This window comes from Dendrobium catenatum, unplaced genomic scaffold (assembly GCF_001605985.2).
Source record: "Dendrobium catenatum unplaced genomic scaffold, ASM160598v2 fragScaff_scaffold_1483, whole genome shotgun sequence".
NCBI classification, from domain to species: Eukaryota; Viridiplantae; Streptophyta; class Magnoliopsida; order Asparagales; family Orchidaceae; genus Dendrobium; species Dendrobium catenatum.
The window spans coordinates 1345866-1368383 of NW_021319945.1; the positions used below are offsets into that span (position 1 = coordinate 1345866).

General features: G+C 34.2%; 2 protein-coding genes across 2 annotated transcripts in view; both read right to left on the minus strand.

The window, feature by feature from the left end:
• Window positions 1-236: 236 nt before the first annotated feature.
• On the minus strand, window positions 237-5122 carry LOC110115463 (uncharacterized protein At4g15545). The gene is made up of 9 exons (XM_020848705.2): window positions 4687-5122; window positions 4526-4594; window positions 2869-2922; window positions 2673-2733; window positions 1966-2040; window positions 1648-1887; window positions 1005-1047; window positions 850-928; window positions 237-747 (listed from the first exon to the last, which is right to left on the minus strand). Exons 1-9 carry the CDS (start codon window positions 4960-4962, stop codon window positions 655-657), a joined length of 990 nt encoding a protein of 329 aa, XP_020704364.1. The 5' UTR covers window positions 4963-5122; the 3' UTR covers window positions 237-654.
• Window positions 5123-10172: 5050 nt separating this feature from the next.
• Window positions 10173-22518, minus strand: part of LOC110115459 (GTP-binding protein ERG) — a 21682-nt gene continuing 9336 nt past the window's right edge. Inside the window, exons 4-9 of the mRNA XM_020848700.2 lie at window positions 20080-20238; window positions 19937-20003; window positions 17314-17421; window positions 17100-17239; window positions 16654-16774; window positions 10173-10452 (exon numbers count right to left, since the gene is read on the minus strand). Coding sequence (XP_020704359.2) covers window positions 16675-16774; window positions 17100-17239; window positions 17314-17421; window positions 19937-20003; window positions 20080-20238 — 574 coding nt within the window. The 3' untranslated portion in view covers window positions 10173-10452; window positions 16654-16674. The remainder of the gene's footprint in view (window positions 10453-16653; window positions 16775-17099; window positions 17240-17313; window positions 17422-19936; window positions 20004-20079; window positions 20239-22518) is intronic.

Consider the following 22518-nt stretch of genomic DNA (forward strand, 5'->3'; position numbering starts at 1 on the left):
TTTTAAATAAAAAAATGAGCATATTTAAAAACCAAAATGAACAATTTACTTAATATTCTAAATTGTTTATTTATGAGATAGTTTTCCTCTATTGGTATAGTGCGCCTATCCTGATCTATGTAAGAGTTCATATTTGTTTCAAAAGAAAATAAAAAATGAGATCGAACAACTTTTAACTCAAATTGAGCTTAACAAGTCCTGTCTGGCCGAAATCAAGATTGGATTGAGCAAAAAATGTAGCTAAACCTAACCCGACTGGAGATCAAATAGAATGTTCACGCAGATCCTGAGGCAGGTTCGGATCAGCTAGATATAAGCAGATTGTTCGCAACCCTAATTAATTGCTTAGCATCCCCTACCGTGACGACAAATTATTTTGTGCAGAGTCCGGACATCATCCAATGACCAATAAAAATGTGTCACATCATCTCAAAAATGTATCGCGCTCAGTACCAAACAGTACCGGACGGTTCTCCCATCCGGTGTCCGCACAGAATAATCTCTCCGAGGAGATTATTGTGTGCGGACACCGTACGGGAGAACCGTCCCATTCCGCGCTCGGTACTGAGCGCGGTGCATTTTTGGGAGCGATGTGGCGCATTTTTATTGGTCTCCGGGCAAATCCGAACCCGCACGTAATAATTTTTCCACCATCTAAGGCATGTTACGATTGAGCAACCCCTGAAAGGAAAGAAACAGATCTTTATTGTCTGCTCCAAAAATTTCTTCTGCCTTCTTCGAAGTTTCCTGCAGAAGTTCACCAAATTATTGAGAAAATGATATCAAAACCTTCATAACAGAACTACTTTCTCAATAAATGAATGATGGGAAGAAGAGAGCAGCACAAACCTCTCGTGACTGTCTCTGGGCATTTAGTTCTTTGATATTGGCTAAAAATGCTGCAAATTGCTCATAAGAGAGACGATTCCTGAATGTACATATAATGAGCTGAAAGATGCAAATGAATATATGATTCTGTTACAAGTATGGACGCCTGTACTCACTTGGCTTGGCGGAAGAACTCCTTGCCATCCACACGAGTGCGCCCTGAAAATTTGTAATTGCTACTACTCATTTGAAATAGCAAACTTAATAAAGATGTTTCACATTGCTAATGTAAATAGACATGATATATATAGTTTGAAAAGTATAGTGAATAGAAGTTTCTAGAAGCATGGCTGAGATTAGGAGTGTAAATGAGTTGAGTCGAGTCGAGTTTAGGCCCTTATCGAGCTCAGCTCGTTAGTTGGAAAGCGAGCTCGAGCTCGAGTGAAGTCAAGCTTGTCTCACTATAAACGAGCTCGAGCCGGCTAGCAGGTCATAGGCGGGAATTCTTAAATTTAGGCAGGATTTTTAAAACTTAGTCAAATTTTAGAAAAAAAAAATGAATAGTTTAATATTTAAATAAAACTTAGATGATTTTAATTAATTTTTTAAAATATTTAAATTTAATGAATAAAATAAAATTATTTTAAAAATATTAATATTTATTCGAGCCGTCTCATGAGCTCACAAGCCGAGCTAGCTCAAGCTCAAACTCAAGCTCAACTCATGAGCTCGATAAGCTCGGCTCACGAGCCCATAAACGAGTTGAGCTCGAGTGCGAGCCAGCTCGACTCACTTACACTCCTAGTTGAGAATCAGAACCTGGCAAAGAACGTCCCCGGGGAGGAGAATTGGCTGCAGATGATTGCTTGCTTGATGGGCACCATGGAGACATTGAAGTGTATCCTTCGGCTTGAGATTTTGAGGGAGAAGTTGCACCAGATGTCATTTTTGGTGATACTCCGGTCGAACACCTTTTTGGAGAACCGGCGTTTGATTTTACCTTTGGTGTGGTGCCGGGGGTGAGCCGAGGAGTGATGTAAGATGAGATGAACTTCTTTCCTGCATGCCATCCAATTGTGATTCTAACATTAAATACATATTTCTCAAAGTAAATCAGTGTTGTCGAATCATTAGTACCGTCTTGAGTTGTATTGTTCTTTTCTGTACTTGCGCTGGCTGGATATGGCGCAGTGAGGGCAGCAGAGACACCATCTTCCGAATCAAAAGCATGTCAAATGAAGAATGAGATGAATATAATCCAGAACCATGATAGGAAATACTTGAGTTCGCAAGCAAACTTAATAATCATTTGTAAAAACAACGAGAAAAATACAAGAACTTCGATGAAAACAATCTAAAACAGTTGATTGTATTATAGGAATCAAATCAAAGAAAGCACAAAGCAAAGATACAATTGGTTCTCAATTCGAGAGGAGGATTGTACTCTCCTTATCTCTAGACGATGAGTCTAGTGCCCAAGACACCAAAGAGAACTCCAAGAGAAACAATAATCAAGCATGCCCTAACCCTCACAACTCCTATTTAATACAATAATTTCCTGAAATTGATTCCTAATTCAAATTTCCCCCTCAAGGATATCCGCCCCCTTCTTTCACTGTTTAGCCCCCCCTTAGCCCCTACCCTCTTGATTTAATTAGTCCCTAGTGGACCCCCTTGTGATTGGCAGCAGGATTTGGAAGAAAGGAGGCAGCATTAGTCTGTCTCCTATAAACCTGAACCGGCCCTTGGGCCGGGCTAGTTCAGATTAAACCGGCCTAACAAACCACTTCAAGAAAGCTTGACGAATAATAAATGCATTTATGTTGCATCAAAGAGGAAAGTACCTTTACAAGTGGAAGCTTTAGTAATAGACTGATCACAGGTTCCTATATCCACAGTTTCCGTCTGCAGTCAAAATATATAAAAGCAAGGAGAATCAAGTATCAGCCTTCAATAGAATTCCTCATCTTTCCATGCATTAACACAAATGAATATATAATAGACAAATATATTAGAAAGTAGTTAATAAACGAAGCTTACAGAAGTATTATCATCATTCAGCGACTGCATCAGATGCCTTTTGAATGTCTCCATCTGTATTTTATGGCAAATATAGTTAAAAAAAGGTTAAAAGGAAAGATAAAGATTATTGTCCGTAGATTGGCGGATTTGAGGACAATTGTTTTCGACATAATCGAACAAAGGAGAGGAAAATTACTTAATAAAGGAGTAGCATGGATTTTAAGATGTGACCAGAACAATATAAATTTCAGTGGTCAACATCAATAATCATAAAACAAGGTTGCGCCATCCACCTAATAGTAGTAAGCGTAACGAAGACAACATAGAATTTTAATAGCAAAGGGAGGAGCTGTGTGGACAATAACAGTATAACAGCAGTAATAGGCATATGAGGGATAGAAACAGAGATGACTTCTGTGGCACTTATATTTCTTTGACATTTGGTGCAAAAGACATAAGACTAGACATTTTTTTTGCCAAAAATAAACTAGCATATAAAGTTAAGAAAAAATATGTAGAAAAATAGAAAAAATATATATTTTTTCAGTTTTATTGGTTGATCATGTATAAAACGTGAAAGTATAGATAAACTTATCTAAAAGTCTTACAATAAAAATAAATCAAAGCTATTTAAAAAAAAAAAATCCAAGAGGGGCTGACAACTAGAAGAGGAAGAAGAGGCATATAAATTATAATTTAAGGGCAATAAGAGGATTGATCAAATGATTAGAACATTTAATCCGTATTCTTAAGAATTTCTACCAAAATTGGTGGGGTTGTGGGTCGTACAATCAAGCCTCAAACTGAATGATATAAACCTATCATTCCCAATTTGCTTATATATTTTTCAAAGTGAGATTGCAGAGCCATTCATTGATAATGTATGCAAGTTAATTTCCTATAAGCATATATAAAATACAAATCAATTAACTTTTCAGTTTCTCTTTTATGAAATGTCTATCTACCATTACACTTTATTTGATAAGGATGCAAGATTTGTTAGTTATTTCTAAAAATCCTTGTGTAAACTATTTGAGATCCAATTAGAAATTTTAACTTCCATTCAGCTTCAAACAAATTTATAAACTAAAGATAAGATTCTGAGGTCAACAGGAGTTCAAGGTAGGTCCTCCAATGGTGAATTATCCTAGCAAGTGTCCTAAGTAGTTTTCAGAATCTTTTTTTTCATAACATACCATGAACAAGGTACCTATGTATAAATCACCCTCTCTTTACGTTGAGATCCTGAAGCTTAGTTTGAACCATCTATAGCAACTTTAGAACCAGTATCAGACCCAATTCTATAAACTGAAATTGAAAAAGCAAGATGCGATTCTTAAGCAGAAGCTAACACATAAAGGGAAAAGTTCCAGTAAGTCCACAACCTCAACAGGAGAGTTCAAAACTTTACAATAGAAAGACAATACCAGGACTAAGGACTACAAGTGAGCTGATTTCATATTTGCACCACAGATAGTGTTACCACAAAACCATGAGCATTATCAGATACACTGCTGAAGATAGGCTAATCTCTTCACGAAAATACCATTTGCTCATCAGGACCACAACTAATTCTGTCAAGTCTACAAGATAAACCCTACATGCAATCCAATGTACCATCTACAATAGACTGCAAGATTATAAAACAACGGAAGACAAGGGGAACGATGCACACCTTCGCCAAATCCCGACTCATCTTCTTCGAAGCCACTAGCAAAGAATCCCGCTCCTTCAACAACTTAATCTTCACAAAAAGAAATAAAAAATAGTAAACAAGTGGAGACTGATTCGACAAGCGAGGGAAATCAGTCCAAACTCCAAAGAGAAGGCGCATACATTCTCCTCAAGGGACGTCCTCAGGCGCGCATCCGTCTCTCGGAAAATAATCTCAAGCTCAGAGATCCGACTCTGGAGTTCGGAGATGACGCTGTCCTTGTCAGCAATTTTCTGGCGCATCCGACCGGCCTCAGACTCGAGCTTGGAGACGCGGGACGCGATGGCGAGCGAGGTTATCTTTCTAGCCAGATTCAGCTGTTCGTAGGGGTCCGTAGGGATCACGGAGAGTATCTCGTCCGGAAGCTGGAAGTCTGAAGTGGCGCCATTGTCAGCCATTCTCCGCCTCCGATCCGCCGGTTTGCCCTAACCCTAGTCTCCAAATATCCAGACAGAAATGGAAAAAGGTCAGTGGCGTAGAGAACGAAGTAGGAGAAGAGAAGTGAGTTTTTGAATCTGTTCTGTTTTAGAGGCTTTTGTTTCGCCCGCCCTCTCTCTCTCTCTCTCGTTTTCCTTTTTACCTATTTACCGAGCGAGATCGACAAAATAATTGAATACAGAGCCGTCGCGCTGGAGGGGAATTATGAATTATCTGTGGGACTGCAGAAATCAGAAAGCAGAACAGCTACAGACCGTTTGATTTTTTTTTTTGAATATATCTATTTTACAAAATTGATGAGATTGGCTAAAATTATTCATTTTATTAAAAATAAGAAAAATTTACATCATATCATTTTACAACATTCTATTTACATATCTAATATCTAAAATTTTAATATTACATACATACCATTCTATATTATTTTATTATCAAATATACCACTTATATTTCTTTCTTATTACTCATATATTTCATTTTTACTACTCTTATTTGATATGAAAATGAACTATGGGCGGTATGCAGTAGCGGAGCCAGAAATTTTATTCAGAGGGGCCTATTGTTTGTTGTCTCATTACTGGGGGATCTTCATTTGAAGGCAAGAGAGGAGCGAAAGATATTTAAATGAGTTTTACTCAACATTTTTTTTATTTCAACTAATTTAATTGAGTTTCAATTTCAGCTAAAATTTATCCGAGATTCTTTAAAATAAAATTTCCAATAAAAGTCGAAGATTTTTACTAAAACTTACACATATATATATTGAGATTTTTAATAAAATATAGAAAAAAATGAAATATATTGATTCTATAGCATAAATATGAATAAAAATATAGCTTAATGATATCAGAAATCAACGATCTTTAACTCGTTGGATTCGTCTCGTCAAGCCGCTCGATTCAACTATAAGCAAATAAATTTTGGAAACCGTTTGATCGTCCAAATTAAATTTTGAACTTTCCAAATGTGCTTCGGGTCCTTGATTTGGACTCATTTGGGCTCGGATTGAGTCGAATTTGGTGTTGTTGGGTTCATATTTTCAAGACGTTTAGTTCGACTATAAGTTTGTTGAAAGCGGAGTTCAGATGGTCTCCGATTTAATTTTTGAAGTTTCCAACTTGATTTTTTCTCAAGATTCATGCCCGATCAAGATAATTTTTTGATGATATATCAATAGATTAGTTTTGATTACGAAAAATAAATTAATCTAATTACTTCACTCTCTTAAATCGAGCATGTATATAAGAGAAAATAATAGATTTCTCACATATAAAAAATGTACATGTGATAATTTGCTCTTCCTTGTCTCCTTTGGTGGTACACATATAATTGAATTAGTATTAAGTGATATGTATGTAAATCTATCTAAAAATAATTGTATATCAAGGAAAATTTTAAATTCTAGATATAATTTAAATTTTGAGAATTTTGTTTCCACATATGAGTTATTGAGAACGAAATAATGTCAAAAGAGCCTTCAAATTCAATCAAATAGTTGATATGTAATTCCTAGTTATTGAATCCAATTGGGAATATTACATTTTTTAATTTATTTAGAATGTTAATTTAAGCTTTGTTCAATATAGTTTTCTATAACTGTTTTTTTACTATTTTTTTTTTAAAAAAAAGTATTAAAGAATTATGATAAACAGTAGTAAGAAAATTGTCATAAATGAAATGTTAATTAAATTCATATTCAATATAGAGGCATTGACAATAATATTTATTTTTATTTTATTTTATTTAGATTTTAATATGAAATAAATTTATTATCTTATAGATATTACAAATTTTTTAATTTTATTAAATAATATGCAAGTTAATTTATTTTACTATTTGCAAAAAATAGATTTTGATGAATTCTATTTTGAAAAGCTTAAAGTTAGCCAACAATAAAAGAAAGTTTGATGAAAGAACATGACATAAGCAGCTCATTTTAATCTATTGGTTGAGAACTTTGACTATCAACTTAGAGATCTTGAGTTCGAAATTTGCATATATGACGTGTATATGAGTCTACCCTAATTGCCCAAAATGTCAAACTTTTATTTGGTCCGATCACAAGACCTAGCTCTACGTTCAGCCGCCAATAGAATCGCGCCATGCGTTCTCACTATTTGCCGCGCGCCCCGACAACCCGACCCGGAACGGACCCAGGATGGCTTGATATTTCTCGATTTTGCTAGGTATTGCTTGGTATTGGTCGATTTTGCTCGGCAATAACCAATACCGAACAAATACCAAGTAATACCAAGCAATACCGAGTTGTACCGAGTTTTTCTAGAAAAACTCGGTACAACTCGATATTGCTCAGTATTGGTCTTCACAGAGCGATATTTCTCGTTATTGCCAAGCAATACCAAGCAATACTGAGCAAATACCGAGTAATACCTCACAATACACGAACATAGCATTCCTAAGTTCCGATTAGGGTCAAGTCATTGAGCCGCGCAGTAAAGAGTAAGAGCACGTGGCGACATGTTATTGGCGGCCAAATATAGCTCTACGTCCGGTCAGATGGCATAAAACTTATTCCAAAATGTCCCCCAAAAAAGGACTAGACTTGATAGTGTCAGATGGCATAAAACTTATTCCAAAATGTCCCCCAAAAAAGGACTAGACTTGATAGTGAATTATATTGAGCTAAACAAGCAAATATAAACATTTCATCAACTTTTTGTGCCATAAGTTTGCGATTTCATTTGGAATAACTTTAGGCTATAACTTTTTCATTAATTTCAATAACTTTTTTAACTAAAAAATTGTTGTAGAAAATAATAAGAAAAATGTTTCAAACAAAGTCATACAATACTTTTCAAAAAAGCTATAAATTTTGTAAATTGAACAAACATTAGAAAAATAACAGTTCATCTAATTTTAATTGTATTTTAAACTTATAGTTCATTAAAACATAAATAATTTAAATGTATACATAAAGCACCCCCACTACATACCTTAAACAAAATATAATCAGGAATAATAATAATAAACCAAAAAGAGTTAGACCGCTATCCACATCCAATTAGAAGTATAGAGATGTTTATCCTACCAGCTACGGCTGGTCACCCCCGGCCACTGCCGGCGGCCGATCACTGTCAGTCACCCTCCGGCCACTGTCAGGAACCTCCCGGCCACAACATTTTTCACGCCCCAGCCTCTCCGCAGTCTCTTTCTCTTTTTCGGATCGTAGAGGAGAGCCTTAACGAGTAGGTTCGAGATAAATTTTTAGAAGGCATATTAGATTTTAGATAAAACATTACGCAGGTCAGAGTAGAAATTTTCTTAAACTTGAAAGAAGTGCAAATATGATAGAGAAAGTAAAATCACACTAAAAAAAAAAAGTGTAACACTCTCAGGTTTCAAATTACATAAGGCAACAAGAAGAATCAGCCTGAATACTCCTCTTAATAAGTGCATCAGCACTTTTGAGTCCTCCAATGAAACATAGCCATCCAAGAGTAGAAAATCTTTCATTCTTATAAAAATCCTGTAAGAATGAATTAAAGGTGCCCCCATTTACAGAGATCCATTTCAAACAAGGGATACTTACATCAGAATTAATGAGAATCTGGAGTACGGTGTATGTATTGTTGAACCAAGATACCACAAGCATTTTCCTAGCATTAGAATCCCCAACGTATAAAAATTTTGCAATTTGTTTACAACAGAACTTAGGTAAAATAGCACCACAAATCCAATAGGCAATGATGTTCTAGATGATGAATCTTAAAAATTGAAGTCTCTAATAAACAAAATGTTGCAATTTGCACACATGAAGTTTCCATTCGAGCATATTTTTTAAAGAACTATAATATTTCAGCAGCAAGAATAACATTATCAATAGAGATTCTCTTATTTATGAAACTGGCATAAGCCGGGTTAATGATGAGAGGCATAATGTGTTTAAACCTAGAGGTCAGGATTTTAGAGATGATCTTTTATAAAGTGTTACACAATAAAATTGGCCTAAAATCAGATATTGAACCAGCATGTGTCGTTTTTAGGATGAGAGCAATGCCTATTGCTTTGATTCTTCTAGGTAAATATCCTTTCTCCAAAAAGGATGGAACAGCTTTCCAGAGAGAAGGCCCCAATATATTCCAACCAATTTTATAAAAATGGAAATTAAAACCATCTGATCCAAGAGAGGAGGAAGAGGCGCCCGAAAAAACAGCCGCTTTAACTTTAACAGTGGAGATGGGAGCAGAAAGCAAAGAAGAGAGATGATTAGGAATAACAGCACCTATAGGGAAACATGAGATGTCAGATAAGGGGGGAGGAGGATGATTGTACAGATTTTGAAAGTGTTGAGTGATAGCATCAATAGCATTAGTCCGATTGTCTAAATTTCCTTCCAAAGCAGAAAAAATGAAAGTCCCATTATAATTTTTCCTCATCCTGATCTTAGAGTTTAAGGAATTTGAGATCATTTTCTCAGGCAACCGGGAAAATTGCTCTGTATGATGTGACCGGGCAGGGCAGATTTTCGCTGCCAGACCTCTGTAGCCCTTGTTCTTCTTTTCTGTTGTATTTTTATCCAAGCTTTGATTATCTCTGTTTCATTTCTTTTACAAGATGTGAGCTTACTGATTTCACTTACAGATTTACATGTGACTTCCTTTATTTGATATGGAAATTGGGCCCGTCCCTTCGTCCCAAAAAACAAAAAAAAAGTAGAAAAATACAGAAGGTGAAATAGAATCCTGTGATGCAAACAGAACCAAACTCAATTTTTTGTTAAATATGTAATGGATATATTTTTCTTTTAGTAGGTTTCACGGACTCCAACTAAACCCTAAACAAAAAAAAAAAAAAGGGCTTACTTCAACCCTATTTCCGCACTTCAGCAAATAAATAAATAAAAGAAAAAAAAAAATCTGCTGAAACAAAAATTAAAGGCTTCCTCCAACTCCAATCATTATTTAAATTCTCTCTAGGCTTATGCTAAACTGCTAACACAACAATGTTCTATTTACATAGTTATGTAGATGTAAGTACCTCTCAAAATAACTGATTCACCAATAATACAATAATTTCAACATTACCCTCATACATCCAAAATTTATAATCAATATGGAAACATATATTTCCATGCCCCTGTCAAAAGTTCTAAAACATAACAAATTTAGGAATGGAGTCGTTGCCCCTGCCCAAAAAACATTTTAAAAAATAATAAAACTTATTATATCTCTTGTTTGGTTGGATTTAATTTAGAGACCAATATTATTTACAAACTTCGCATACCTCCTCAAAATAACATCATTTTAAGAAATCAAATAATCCATGATGGGAGAATGGTGATAAAATAGAAAACATTTGCATCAACAATTCAAAGGTTCGAAGTCGATACCCGCAGTTACATAGAAGACACTGCGAGCATGAGGGGAGAACGGCAGGAACTAAATTGTGTTGCTCCAAGTAGCGAGGACAATCAATCATTTCAAAAACATCTGCCAAATCAATTTTAGAAGCCATCAAACTAGAAATTTTCCTGAAGGAGTAAGAGAATCACTAATACATAAAAACAGAAAACGCAATAATACAAGGAAAGATGCTGTATTATCTTAAATCAGTTTTACGAATGAATTTTATTCACTAATATCAGTTTTACTAAGTGGTTAATAAAATGGTCTGATTCGAATACTTCTCAGCTGTCAAAAACTAAGGCTTCGTTTGGGACGGCTTTCTGAAATTAAAATTTTTGTTTTAATAAAAATTTTGTACTAAAAAGTTGCTTTAAGAAGCAGTAAGAAAGCCATCTCAAACGAGGCCTAAAGCTGACTTGAGACAATTAGATATGGAAATAGGTCTCCTCTTCTAATTGGATAATAACACATCAAGCCATTAAAGCCAGCATCTAATCGAACAGTTAAGGTGGCATTCAACAACTGGGGTGCGACGCAAATGACAGTAAAGGGAGAAGGCTGGTAAGCAATCATTGGTTCATTGCTACATTATACATTAAGGACTTTCCCCAATATATAGACAAAAGAGCAATCAAGCAAAACAACTACATGCCCACATTCAATTATTCAAAACATATTTAAATTCTAATCTGGAAAATTATACTTCTGTCCTTAACACCTGCTATGATTACAATTAAAAACATAAACATACTAAGATGGATAACTTAGCATAGGCTAAACAAATAATATGACAAATGTTCCTGCAACGGCTAGCTTTAAACGAGAACTACTCTGCATCTTCAAATGAATTTAAAGCTATTCACCGATAATTTCTCTGCTATACATCTTTCTTATAAAAAGTTATAGTGTAGGCTAAGCTTACCGACCATCAAAACGCAGAAAAGGGATTTTCATAGGCATACCGGCCCCAAAAGTTCATGCATTTTCCGGTATACAATTAAATTCTTTAAAATCATTAATATACCATGCAATCTTCTGACAGATGAAATTACCACTCAGCAACTAACTTTAACCATATATGAACAATTTACTTCAATCATTAACTATTAGTTAGACAAAGTGCTCATACCCTAATTACTAGTCTCTTTCATATTTTTCTGCGCACAAAGTCGTTCCATTCCCTTTTTCAACATTAGAAATGCAGTTTGAGGTTCTGTGAGCTACTTACTGCCTTGCCATATCAGATCATAGTCGTCATCTACAGGTCCTCATCAGAGATTCCCAACATCTCTAGGTCGTTGTTCTCATAGGTCATATACCCTCCCCTCATGCTAGGCCACCAGATGTTCTGTATGTGCTACCAAGCGCATTGTAGCAGAAGTTTTCTTAAACTTTTCTTTAATAGTCATGAAAATCTATGTCATAGCTTGCCCTTCAATTTTTTTGTGGGAAAAATGATCAAGGAATGAAAGCGTTTTAATTGCTTTTCTATGCATGATTTTGAGAGGGAATGAACACTGACAATCCTGAGGATGGTGGAAAACAAATCATTGCAGATCCAAAGGTCATGAATAACCACCTCTCTTTATGAACTACGTTGATCCAACAGAGGCTATTAGATGGATTACACACCACCAATATCCTTTCTAGATTTTCTCAGAATGAGAAGAGTCGCCCCATCACTACAGGAAGATCATATATAATGAGGTACATAAGTAACTATAATAACTTAGCAAGCTCTTGTGTCAGCTTTGGCGATCATGCAACTCAAAGATAATAATCAATAACTAAACAGATTATTAAAGGAAAAATATGGCAAGTCTAAGAGTTCAGAACCATCTTGGGAAACTTGTGCAGATGCCCAGAACAAAGCGCATATCATCATTGTTTAGTACACGATGCAAAAAAAGAAAAACTAGTGAGCAGATACACACTCCTAATGCATGAGAATTTAGACCGACCGCTCACTTACCAAATTCCTCTTTCGTAAAAGATTTGCAATAGAATTAATTACAATAATGAGATCAGAATTATAGTGCCTTGATGATAATTTACCTCTAGTTTTGAAGTGTAAATGCAATAGAATTTAATAATAATTAAAGCAAATAACTTTAAAACAAGAAAATTATTAATTTGACCAAATGACCAATGTTTTCATATCAAAATATACAAATTAGAAATATAGTTTTTTTATTTTAAGGAATCACATTCCTTACCTCATGAGGTAAAGGGTGAACACCCATGAGCATTGTTATCAAAAGTAAGTCAGCAATTTTGCCTAAATGCTTGAACGAGGCAAGACGAAGCTCTAGCGCCTCGAACACCTCCCTAGCAACATGGTCACAAAAGTGTCCCCTAGGTGAGCACCTTGGTGTAAAGCGCTAGGCGGTCGGGCATTCTCCTCTATGATGCTAAACTTTTTTTTTTTAAACACGCACTTCATGTTATGTGATGGACCGCTCTAGATTTAATTATGGTAAAAAGAGCATGGGTAATGAATAATAAAAAAATAGATAGTTGCAAATATTTTTTTTAATATATTTTTTAAAGATATAGACATATCCCATATATTTTATTTAATGTAAGATAAGCACAAAGCCAATTATAGATTTTAAACCCATGTTAAAAGCTAAACAATTACTTCACATAGCATAACCAGCTCTCAAACCAAAGACCTATACCTTAAAAACCGAGTATAATATTCGGGTCAAGGCTCTTTGGTATAAAGATTATATTGCCTTCCGCTATGGAAGTTGTCATCTTAGGTTGTTATTTGCATATTTAAGCTTGAAAATAACTTTTGGGTTGTGAACACTTTGTTTAGACAACCTAATTGACAAGATTTTGTCATTTTAGTGATTGAAATTTATTTTTTCCTATTACTTATTAGCATTTTATTGTGACAATAATCATATTATATTCTCCAAAAATATTCCTCATAATTAAAATAGAAGATGCTTCACTTCACTCATGCGAAGTGCCCAGCACTTCGAGCATTAGACAACCATATCACATAATGCCTTTGATATCACTACTACTAAGCTATTTACTCAATGGTAATTAAAAAGATAATAAATGTCCTTCATTCAAAAAATATATTAATTATTCAAAAGTTGCTTAATGAAGCTATTCTAGCATTTGATTAAGAGAAGATAAATTAATCCTACATATGGCGCGCATAAGTTAATCCCACATATGGTGAGTATCTTGTCATGATAGCTACTAGAACAAAGTTGGACTAACGCCAAAAAAACATAAATTGACCTCTGCTATCAGAAAATACAATGCAAGATTACATTTCTATTGATATATTTTTTGCATTTCTATCAAATAACATCATTTCATTAATACCATTAATAATGTGAAAATAAGTATCTTTAATGACAAACTTTACTCAATACTTCAGCAGTGTATACCCGCACGTTTCTTGACACAATAGGATGATTTTGAAAAAAATATCACAAAAGGTCTTTTTTTATAATAAAATTTTAAAACTCTTTTCACTGTAATGTCTCAGTATATAAAAATACCAAAGATAAAACAAGAAAAAACCTTGTAATATAATGATCAAATTTTACCCATAACTACAATATTATATTTACAAAAATCTAGTTTTGTCCATCCCAAATTTACGTTTTAATTTAATTATTTATCAAGCTTATGCCAACTTTAATATTTATTCAAATGAGCAAACTTGATATAGCCTTCATCATTCTTCAAGCACCAAGTGACAGCTTTCACTATGTTTGCATGAGAGATATTTGATAGAAGAAAACTGACAACAAACTAATTGAAATGTGATACAATTAAGGTGGCGTGTATTGCTTAAATTCCTTTTTAAGTTTCCTATATTGGGAGGGAAAAAATCAATTCATTCTATAAACCTAAAAGATTTAATCCATTTAAACTAGCAACGTGCCATATTTGATAACAGCTTTTAATGATCAAGATGAGTAGCCTTTTCAAATATCTGCTTAATTAGAAGGTCACAAGGTCCATTACAAATCACATTAATTTTACATAAAGAACTAGTGAATACTTAGTCTAAAGATTACATGTTGGACTCGAACTTATGATCTCTATCCCAATAACAAAAGAGTATACTATTTATGCTTATCTCTCTTTCTCTTTCATCAAAATTGCTCTCCCTAAATAGGAGTTAAAGGTTAGCGTGCAAGAAGATTTTGAGCCAATATTTTATCCCTTTGCAGCATATTTAGTTGAAAAAGTAGCAATTCAGACTGCTGATAAGATACAGATCTAAATGTATGGCCAAAAAAATCAGATTCGTGCACGACATTCTCAATTGAAACAATAAACTAAGATCAATCACACAACCTTAAACAGTGCCTATTAATAATTAGATCAGATTGGATTAACAACATAAATGCTACGCAAAGAGGGAGAAAGGAAATCTTTGAATTTGAACTGTCCAAATAAGAGCATGTATGGAGCCTTTGTACTGCTGACTGAATAGTGTATTTCATCATTTTTTTTTTTAACACTAGAAAATGTGATCAACAATCTGATGAAGAGTTGAGTTCTTCCAAAGCATGTAGAAACAAGTGCAGATAACTTGCAAACTAGTCATAATGAAACTTCAACCAACATGGTTTCTATCTGCATAAGATCAAAATGCAATGCCAGGCACAAATTGCAGTAACTTAGGCGTGTATTAGCCACATGAAATGGGGAGGATGCATGTGTTGGAGTTTGGCTTGAGTCGGGGTTGGTTGCTAGTTGGGCTGCTAACTCATCCAGAAACTATGGTGAAGGCAAATCCATTGTTTTAGAAGTACGCAACAAGTGAAGCCTCGGTTGAAAAATACAATCAGCTGAGATTTTCTCATTATTAAAATTATTATTTTTTATTTTATTTTTATTTATTGTTCTCATCTATTAACTATATAGGCAAATTATGCCTGTACCAAAAAGTTAATCCAATAAAATAGTCAATGTGCAATCCTCTTCTAGCATAGTATCAAAGACAACCTAGAATCTTTTCAATGCTACTGTACTCATCAAACTTCCAATCTCTTTTGATCTTCTCTCTCACTTCCCTCTAAAGCTTGTTGGTGGTTTATAGACTTCTTCTTTCGTGAGATACTCATATCTGTAATCAACTACTAAGGCACTATGCCCCTTCTCGATTTCACACATATCTGTACACCGCTACGATCTACTACTATTATCTAGCAAAGACTGCACTAGTGGCTTTTTTGTCCTTACTATGCCGACCTCCCTATCAACTCCTTTTATTAATACTCTTCGTCAAAATTCTTTGTTGATACCTCTGTCAATGCTCTCTATAAATACCAAGTTAGAGGACCTTATTCTTGACTTCTCAAACACGAATCTTGTAGCCAGCTCTTTGCATCCAATTCACACACTCTCTCTATTTCACAGATCAATCACGCGCTCCTTTGGAGACCCTAGCAACTTCTAGGCAACAAAGTCTTTGACTACTTAATCTCTAGTCACTGTTATTTTCAAACTCAATTTGACATCTTCTGTGTCACTACAAGTTTGCAGGGGAGTGTTACAATATTAAATTATCACATGTATAACTTATTTATAGAAGTAATCTTAACTATTTATAATTGAAATATTTACTCATGATTAACAATATTCTACAATATTATTTTTTTTCTTGCCCGTACATGCTTTTTACAATTGTACCAAAAAAAATAATTCAGTAAAAATATGATGTTTTATAATTCTCTCTCCCTTGAAACAGTAACCATGTAGACCAGCTTCCTTGCACTCAAAGTGTCGTATCAAATCACTTCACAAGAGATTTAAAAAAGCAACCAAGAGATAGAACAACTTAAACCAAGAAGAATAAAATGTTTATTGATTTTAACAATTATGCATAACAGTGTAGGATAATCATCCACCCAAGATAAGGTTATAAAAAATAAATTCAAGGACTTGGGCATATACAATAGAGAGGAGACAAAACACTAAGTCATATACAATAGAGAGGAGACAAACCACTAAATCATATACAATTGAGAGGAGACAAACCGCTACGTCAAAAATTACAGCTGAATTGGGTATGATGACTAACAAGCAAATGCATTAGAATTCACTTTTCTAGATAACCATCTTTATTGAAACACTTTACTAGCATCTCAATTGCCCAAGAGTTTTGTGGGTTAACAGTAGCTAACTGATTTATAATTACTATTTCAACTAAAGTTATTATACAAACAAAAAAAGACAGTGCTTCTTTTGAATGTTCTATTTCCAACAGCTGCATAAATAGAGATAACGGCCACTTACCAGGATCATTCAAAAATCAACTCAAGCACCTTTTTTTCTTGCAACTCTAACTTGGAGAATGAGATGTACATCCCTCTTGAATATCGACCGCAAATCTTCATTAGCTTCTATGCCTATTCTCCTGTTTATTTAACCATAAAAAAATATAAAATATTTACATCTTAGCCGCAAGTATGAAGTAAAAATAATATACACCAGTATAGTGGAGAAGAAATAGATTTTTGATAGGCATAATGGCATATAATCAGAAAGAAGGCATATATTACACATTCAAAGCACTATACTACAAAAATTAAATAATAGATAAGAACTGTGATGGTTACGGTACAAAGATTTTATCCTCAGGCAAGAATCGACAGAAAACCAAACAGAAAGTTGCATATCTTTATCAAAATTATTCAACCCTAATATCATTGAACATTGCAAAGAAAAGTAGAAAGAATCACCCAATTTTAGAGCCATTTTTTCCAACAAGAATTTGTCGCTGGCTTTTCTTTGGGGTGATGAAGTGTTGCTCCACCCTGAGAGAACCATCTCTTAACTCTTTCCAGTCCATCAAGCGATGTTCAATAACATAAGGAATTTCCTGAATAGAGGCATCTCACATTATGATAGCTTTTCAAAGAGAGCATCTAGGTTTACAGTATAACTTGATGCTACCTGATGAATATGATCCAACATTTTTTCTCTAACAACCTCCAAAGATATGGTTTTCATAATCTCTTCAGTCATTATGCTGGGTTCTTCATCCCATGGTCTTTTAACTGCCTACCAGATTGCAAGAAGCGAAGACAAAAAAAAATGAAAAATAACATGTGATTCTTGTAATGACATAAACCCAAGATAAGACTTGAATAATCAGAATAAGTTAATATAATCTGTTAAAGAGGTAAAATTTTAAGAAATAATTAGCACCACGTTATTTTTCCAAACCCTTCAGCTATAGCTTTCATAGAGATTATTTAACATATTATAAAATAATCAAACAAAAGACAACAAAAAATAGGTAAATTAGAAAAACCTATCTACCATGATGACTTGATATGTTTATTTGCCTCAAGACAATAAACAATAAAAAACTTTTCTATGTGCATTTACTCAGAACTGAATTATAGTGAATATTGACTAACATAACCATTCATCTACAAAACGAGCATATACAAAATGAGCATATATGTGAAAAGGTTGGAATAGCTTCAGTGGAAGTTAAGATTAGAGAGAGTTTCCTTAGATAGTTTGGTCACATAAAACGGCCTTCCGATGACCTGGTTAGGAAAGTAGATGTATTAGATTTAACTTATGTTAAGAAAGGTAGAGGTAGACCTAAAAAGACTTTGTTATAAAATATTAGAAATGATCTTTTATTTATAGATTTAAATGAGAATTTAACTCTTAACAGGATACAATGGAGAAAAATGATTCATGTCACCGACCCCACAGTGGGATAAAGGCTTGATGTTGTTGTTGTTATATCAACCTTAAAAATGTCCGCCAAATGCATTCAATAGGCATTAAAACTTAGGAAACCATAGTAACAAAGATACACCAAAAAATACTCTTTCAACCCAAAAAATATCCACCAAGAAAAAGCTAATCTTCATAGGAGTTATTAAGATCAAATGCATGGTTGCTTCACTCATCATCAAAGGCCAATTCTACTTTTGAATATCTTCATGCTCTCTGCAACTTTGAAACACCCCTAAAAGGTACCATCCATATCAAAGCGTATCCTACCTAAGAAGGTTGGTACGTCTCATGTCATGAAAACAAAAATGTGCTTAGCCAAGATATAACACTTATTCCAAAGACTATTAGTTGGAATTTTAAGGCCCTCAAGATCAACCTCACTAGGAATCTTATTTTGAAGCAGCTTCTACATTTTATATTTCTGTGAAAGTTGTAATCAAGGCTTTCATCTTTCCAACAGTTTTGCATTCATATTTGATGCAAGCAAAAATTTGAAAAAACCCCAAATTTTTGCAAGCAAAAACAAAAGTTTCCTAGGTAATAGAAAAATACACAAAGATCACAAAAACTAGAAAAAGTAGACAAATTTCAACTTCTATAAAATAAAAACGAATCTTACAAACTTTGACGCTTACAAACGCAAACATAAACAACACCTAAAGTTGCTTGCCAATCGTCGAGAAGAAGGATACAAGTGGCGTCGGACTTGTGGATAGAAGAAGTTGATTAGAAGCTGAGACGAAATGGAGGAGAAGCTTGCAAGCTTTCTAGACGAAGAAGAAGAGGTTGAACAAGCTCTCAAGCTTTTCCAAGAAAACCATCAGTTTTTCTATTCCAAAAATTAGCATACATAACTCATTTTAACATTACAAAACATCACCTATTTATAGGACCAAAGATGGTAGCCAAACAGCCACTTACAAACCCCCATTTAAACCAATTAAAAACATGAAATGAAAGGTCAACCAACTGTCCAAAAATAGCCCAGAATCAGCCACTTAAAGGCCTGAAATAATCCCAAAACAATTCCCAAAATCTGCACAGAAAACAGGAAGGAAAGCCACGGGAAACACAACCAGGGAGCCACAGGAAAGCAGCCAGAGAAGGACCCGAGGAGCCAACACAGGAAACGACACAGAGGGAATGATGGGAAAGCAGCCAGGGAGAAAACTGAAAAGGCAACCAGCACACATCCTTTATTCACAAGGAAGAAACCAAGAAGAGGAAGAGATAAAGGAAACCAAGGGAAGAAACTAATGAGACACAAGAAGGGGAAGAGATAAAGGCAACCAAGAGAAGGGAATGAATCTAATTAATTCCTACAATTTATGAACTTAAGACACTCTACTAGATATTAATGAGCTGACATCTAGTAAAGGAAATTAAAGTTCACCAAAAATAAAACCCAACTTGTTTTGACCCCCCCTGCCTACATCAATATTCAATATTGATCTTCATGAAAAATTGTATTTAAAAAAGAAATGAAGCCACATTGATAAATATCTTGTCTGATGACAGAAAATTCTAGCAGTATTTTCTCTCTCCTTACAAATATTGATGGTAAAGAGAAACTTATTGATTTCAATCTAATCATAGCACAGTCTTTCATGAGCGCTAGACAATACTTGACCAACTGAACATAGTAAAACATTACTTCGCCAGCTCTAAGAACTAAATGGAAAACAAGAGTCAACAGATGTCTTTCAGGTTATATTAGCATTAGGATTGATGGGTAGGATCACCAATTCAATTGCAATATGCAATAACATAATACAACAAACAATGAAAAGCCCAAAAACTTGACTTAACATGGCACCTGGTCCATCAAATGCTGAACAAGATCTTTCACACCAGATCCCTTGAGTCCAGATATCATGAAGTATCTGCATGAGCCAAGAACAATAAATAAATATGAAAAGGCTATATGATTTACATCTATTACATGAAACAAAGAATGACCTTTCATAGCCAGGAAGATCCTCAAACTCTTTCGCAACCTTTAACAGGTCCTTCTTATCCTCTACAAGATCCACCTTGTTCATACATAAAACTCGCTTTTGTTTATGGTGTGCATTAGCTCCAAGATTTTTAATTAAGTTTATCACCCTCGTATCTGATCTGCAAAAAAGGCCATAAAATTCATTATGTTTTCTTCCTATCAACTATTATCATAATTCTGAGTTTCCATTGCCTTCCACGAGAAGGTTTGCTTGGTTATCATAACAAACGTAATCATTCAGGTTTCCAAATTATCCTGCAGGTTTTAAATTTTATCGCAAAATCAGAACAAGACAATCACACAAATGCATGCACCAAAAAGATCTCATAAAAAAAATGCTGCTGCCATGAAAAGTAGGTTTGAAGCAGGAAAATTGAAGTCATTATACAAATTTATTGATGTAGAACTATATGTGTAAGTGGAGATTTGCACAAAAGGATTTCAAGAGCAACTTTAGATTCTCGTTAAAGTGATTAAAACAACAATACAAAACAATTAAGTAGTTATTTCGCTTTGGCTAAGATGTCCCCATCATTTATATTTTGGAGTCAGGCACCTGCTTTTACACAATACATACCTTGAAATAAGACAAATCTGAACAGTGCTCTACATGAAGAGCTGCCAACAATTTTGCAAAAAAGAAGCCTTGCATTGAAACTTAAGATTTGATTTCTCGTAACATTTAAAACCTTTAAAAATATTTATACAACATTACTAGCACAAGTAATTCTGACAGTCCCTTCTTGATCTTCGATAACTTGTTTTGCCAATTTGCCTGTGTAAAAATCCATACCTATGCCATATCCGTCCTCATCCTCAATATTTCTATATTTATCTGACCTTACTTAAATAAGATGCCTTTTATTTCATATAGCATGTGAAATTTTACATTATCATTTCACAATACTTAAAATGATTCTGAAGGAAAATGTTTAAGGTGTCATACATTCGTTATCTAATGATAGTTGTTTTGGCATTCAACATTAAATGAAAATTCGTTAAAAGCGAAAATGAGTTGTATACATATCTCAAAAAATCTAAAATAGAAAACCTAATCCATCATAATGTACGTTCCAACATTAGTTATTTAATAAGCAAGTAATTGAAAACCTTTTGATTCACTTTTGCACATGGTTCACTAGGATTATGTAATGAGAATCTCTTTCATTTAACAAACATTAATAACATTTAATATATTTGGACACTTAAGAAGAAATCTTTGTGTTTCTTATATTTAAATAATTGACTGCTTCAAAATCCCAAGCATGTATTGCTCACTATTAAATTATAATTTGAGAAATATCTTGGATGCCTCTAACACTTCCCTCTAATATTACCTACAGTGGCCGGAGGCCTCTACAGATTGCCTGTTTTGAAGTAGGCCTGCCACATACGAGTTCAAGGTTTTGAGCTATGGCACAAACAACTCTTTAATTAGTTGACAACATGTGGAGAAACACAATTATTTCCCTGAAGCGTATAATTGTATTGGGGATCTTCTCATACCCAACCTCTTTTAACAAAAAGTTTTGAGGGTTTTCAAATTGCTGGAATTATGTATGGAAACCTCAGAACCATAGCTTATCATTAACTAAGTGTATGCCTTTCCAAGCTTCCATCGAAGCAAAAGCCTTGAAGAAGAGCAAACTCCTAATATGCATATAACAAAGGATATGACTATCAGTGTCACCGCTAGATGCGTCACAAATCATCAACATACCTTCAGTAGTTCCCATGGCTCCCCTCTTCTTCTAGCCTCCCATGAGCAACAATGCCCTAAATTGCTCATGATGACTCTGGCGAGGTAAGATGTGCAGTAACAGATTCCAAATGTTAGCTCATCTCAACCCTCCTCATAAAAAGCGCAAGTAAAACACATATTCTTTCTTAAAAATTATTGAATGTCCAAATTATACCACATTTTCGGGCAAAAAACATTTAAAGCTGAGAGAGCAGCCTAAAATTTAATTTTCCTTGCATCACAAAGGCATGAAAGACAATTTGCATTAGCTTGATGCAATTTAGGCAGCTCAAGCTCTCATCGTTTACAGCTGTACAAGACTTAGCCATGACAACCTCCTGTGGCAAACGAAATCAGATTTAAGATTTATTTTTGTTTATTAAAAATTTTAAATTTATTTCAATTTGAAATTAGAATAAATTATTTTTTTCATTAATATTTGACTTAAATTTTAAGTTTAATAGGTTTGGCTACAATTATTTATGATTGAATTCAGTTAGATTTGATCTACGATTGTCTATGTTGCACCGATACGGATACAGCAACACGGATACGACACGATACGGATACGGGACACGTCAATTCTTAAAAATACAGGATACGGCTACGGCGCGGACACGACATTATAATTTATAAATCATACATAAAAATTAAGAAA

Bases quoted from the DNA above. Each gene is read 5' to 3' on its own strand.
- LOC110115463 (XM_020848705.2), bottom strand. From the start codon at position 4,962: ATGGCTGACAATGGCGCCACTTCAGACTTCCAGCTTCCGGACGAGATA. The intron at 4,595-4,686 runs GTATGCGCCTTC...CTTTTTGTGAAG, and splicing joins GGACGTCCCTTGAGGAGAAT to ATTAAGTTGTTGAAGGAGCG. The intron at 2,734-2,868 runs GTAAGCTTCGTT...TTTTGACTGCAG, and splicing joins TGAATGATGATAATACTTCT to ACGGAAACTGTGGATATAGG.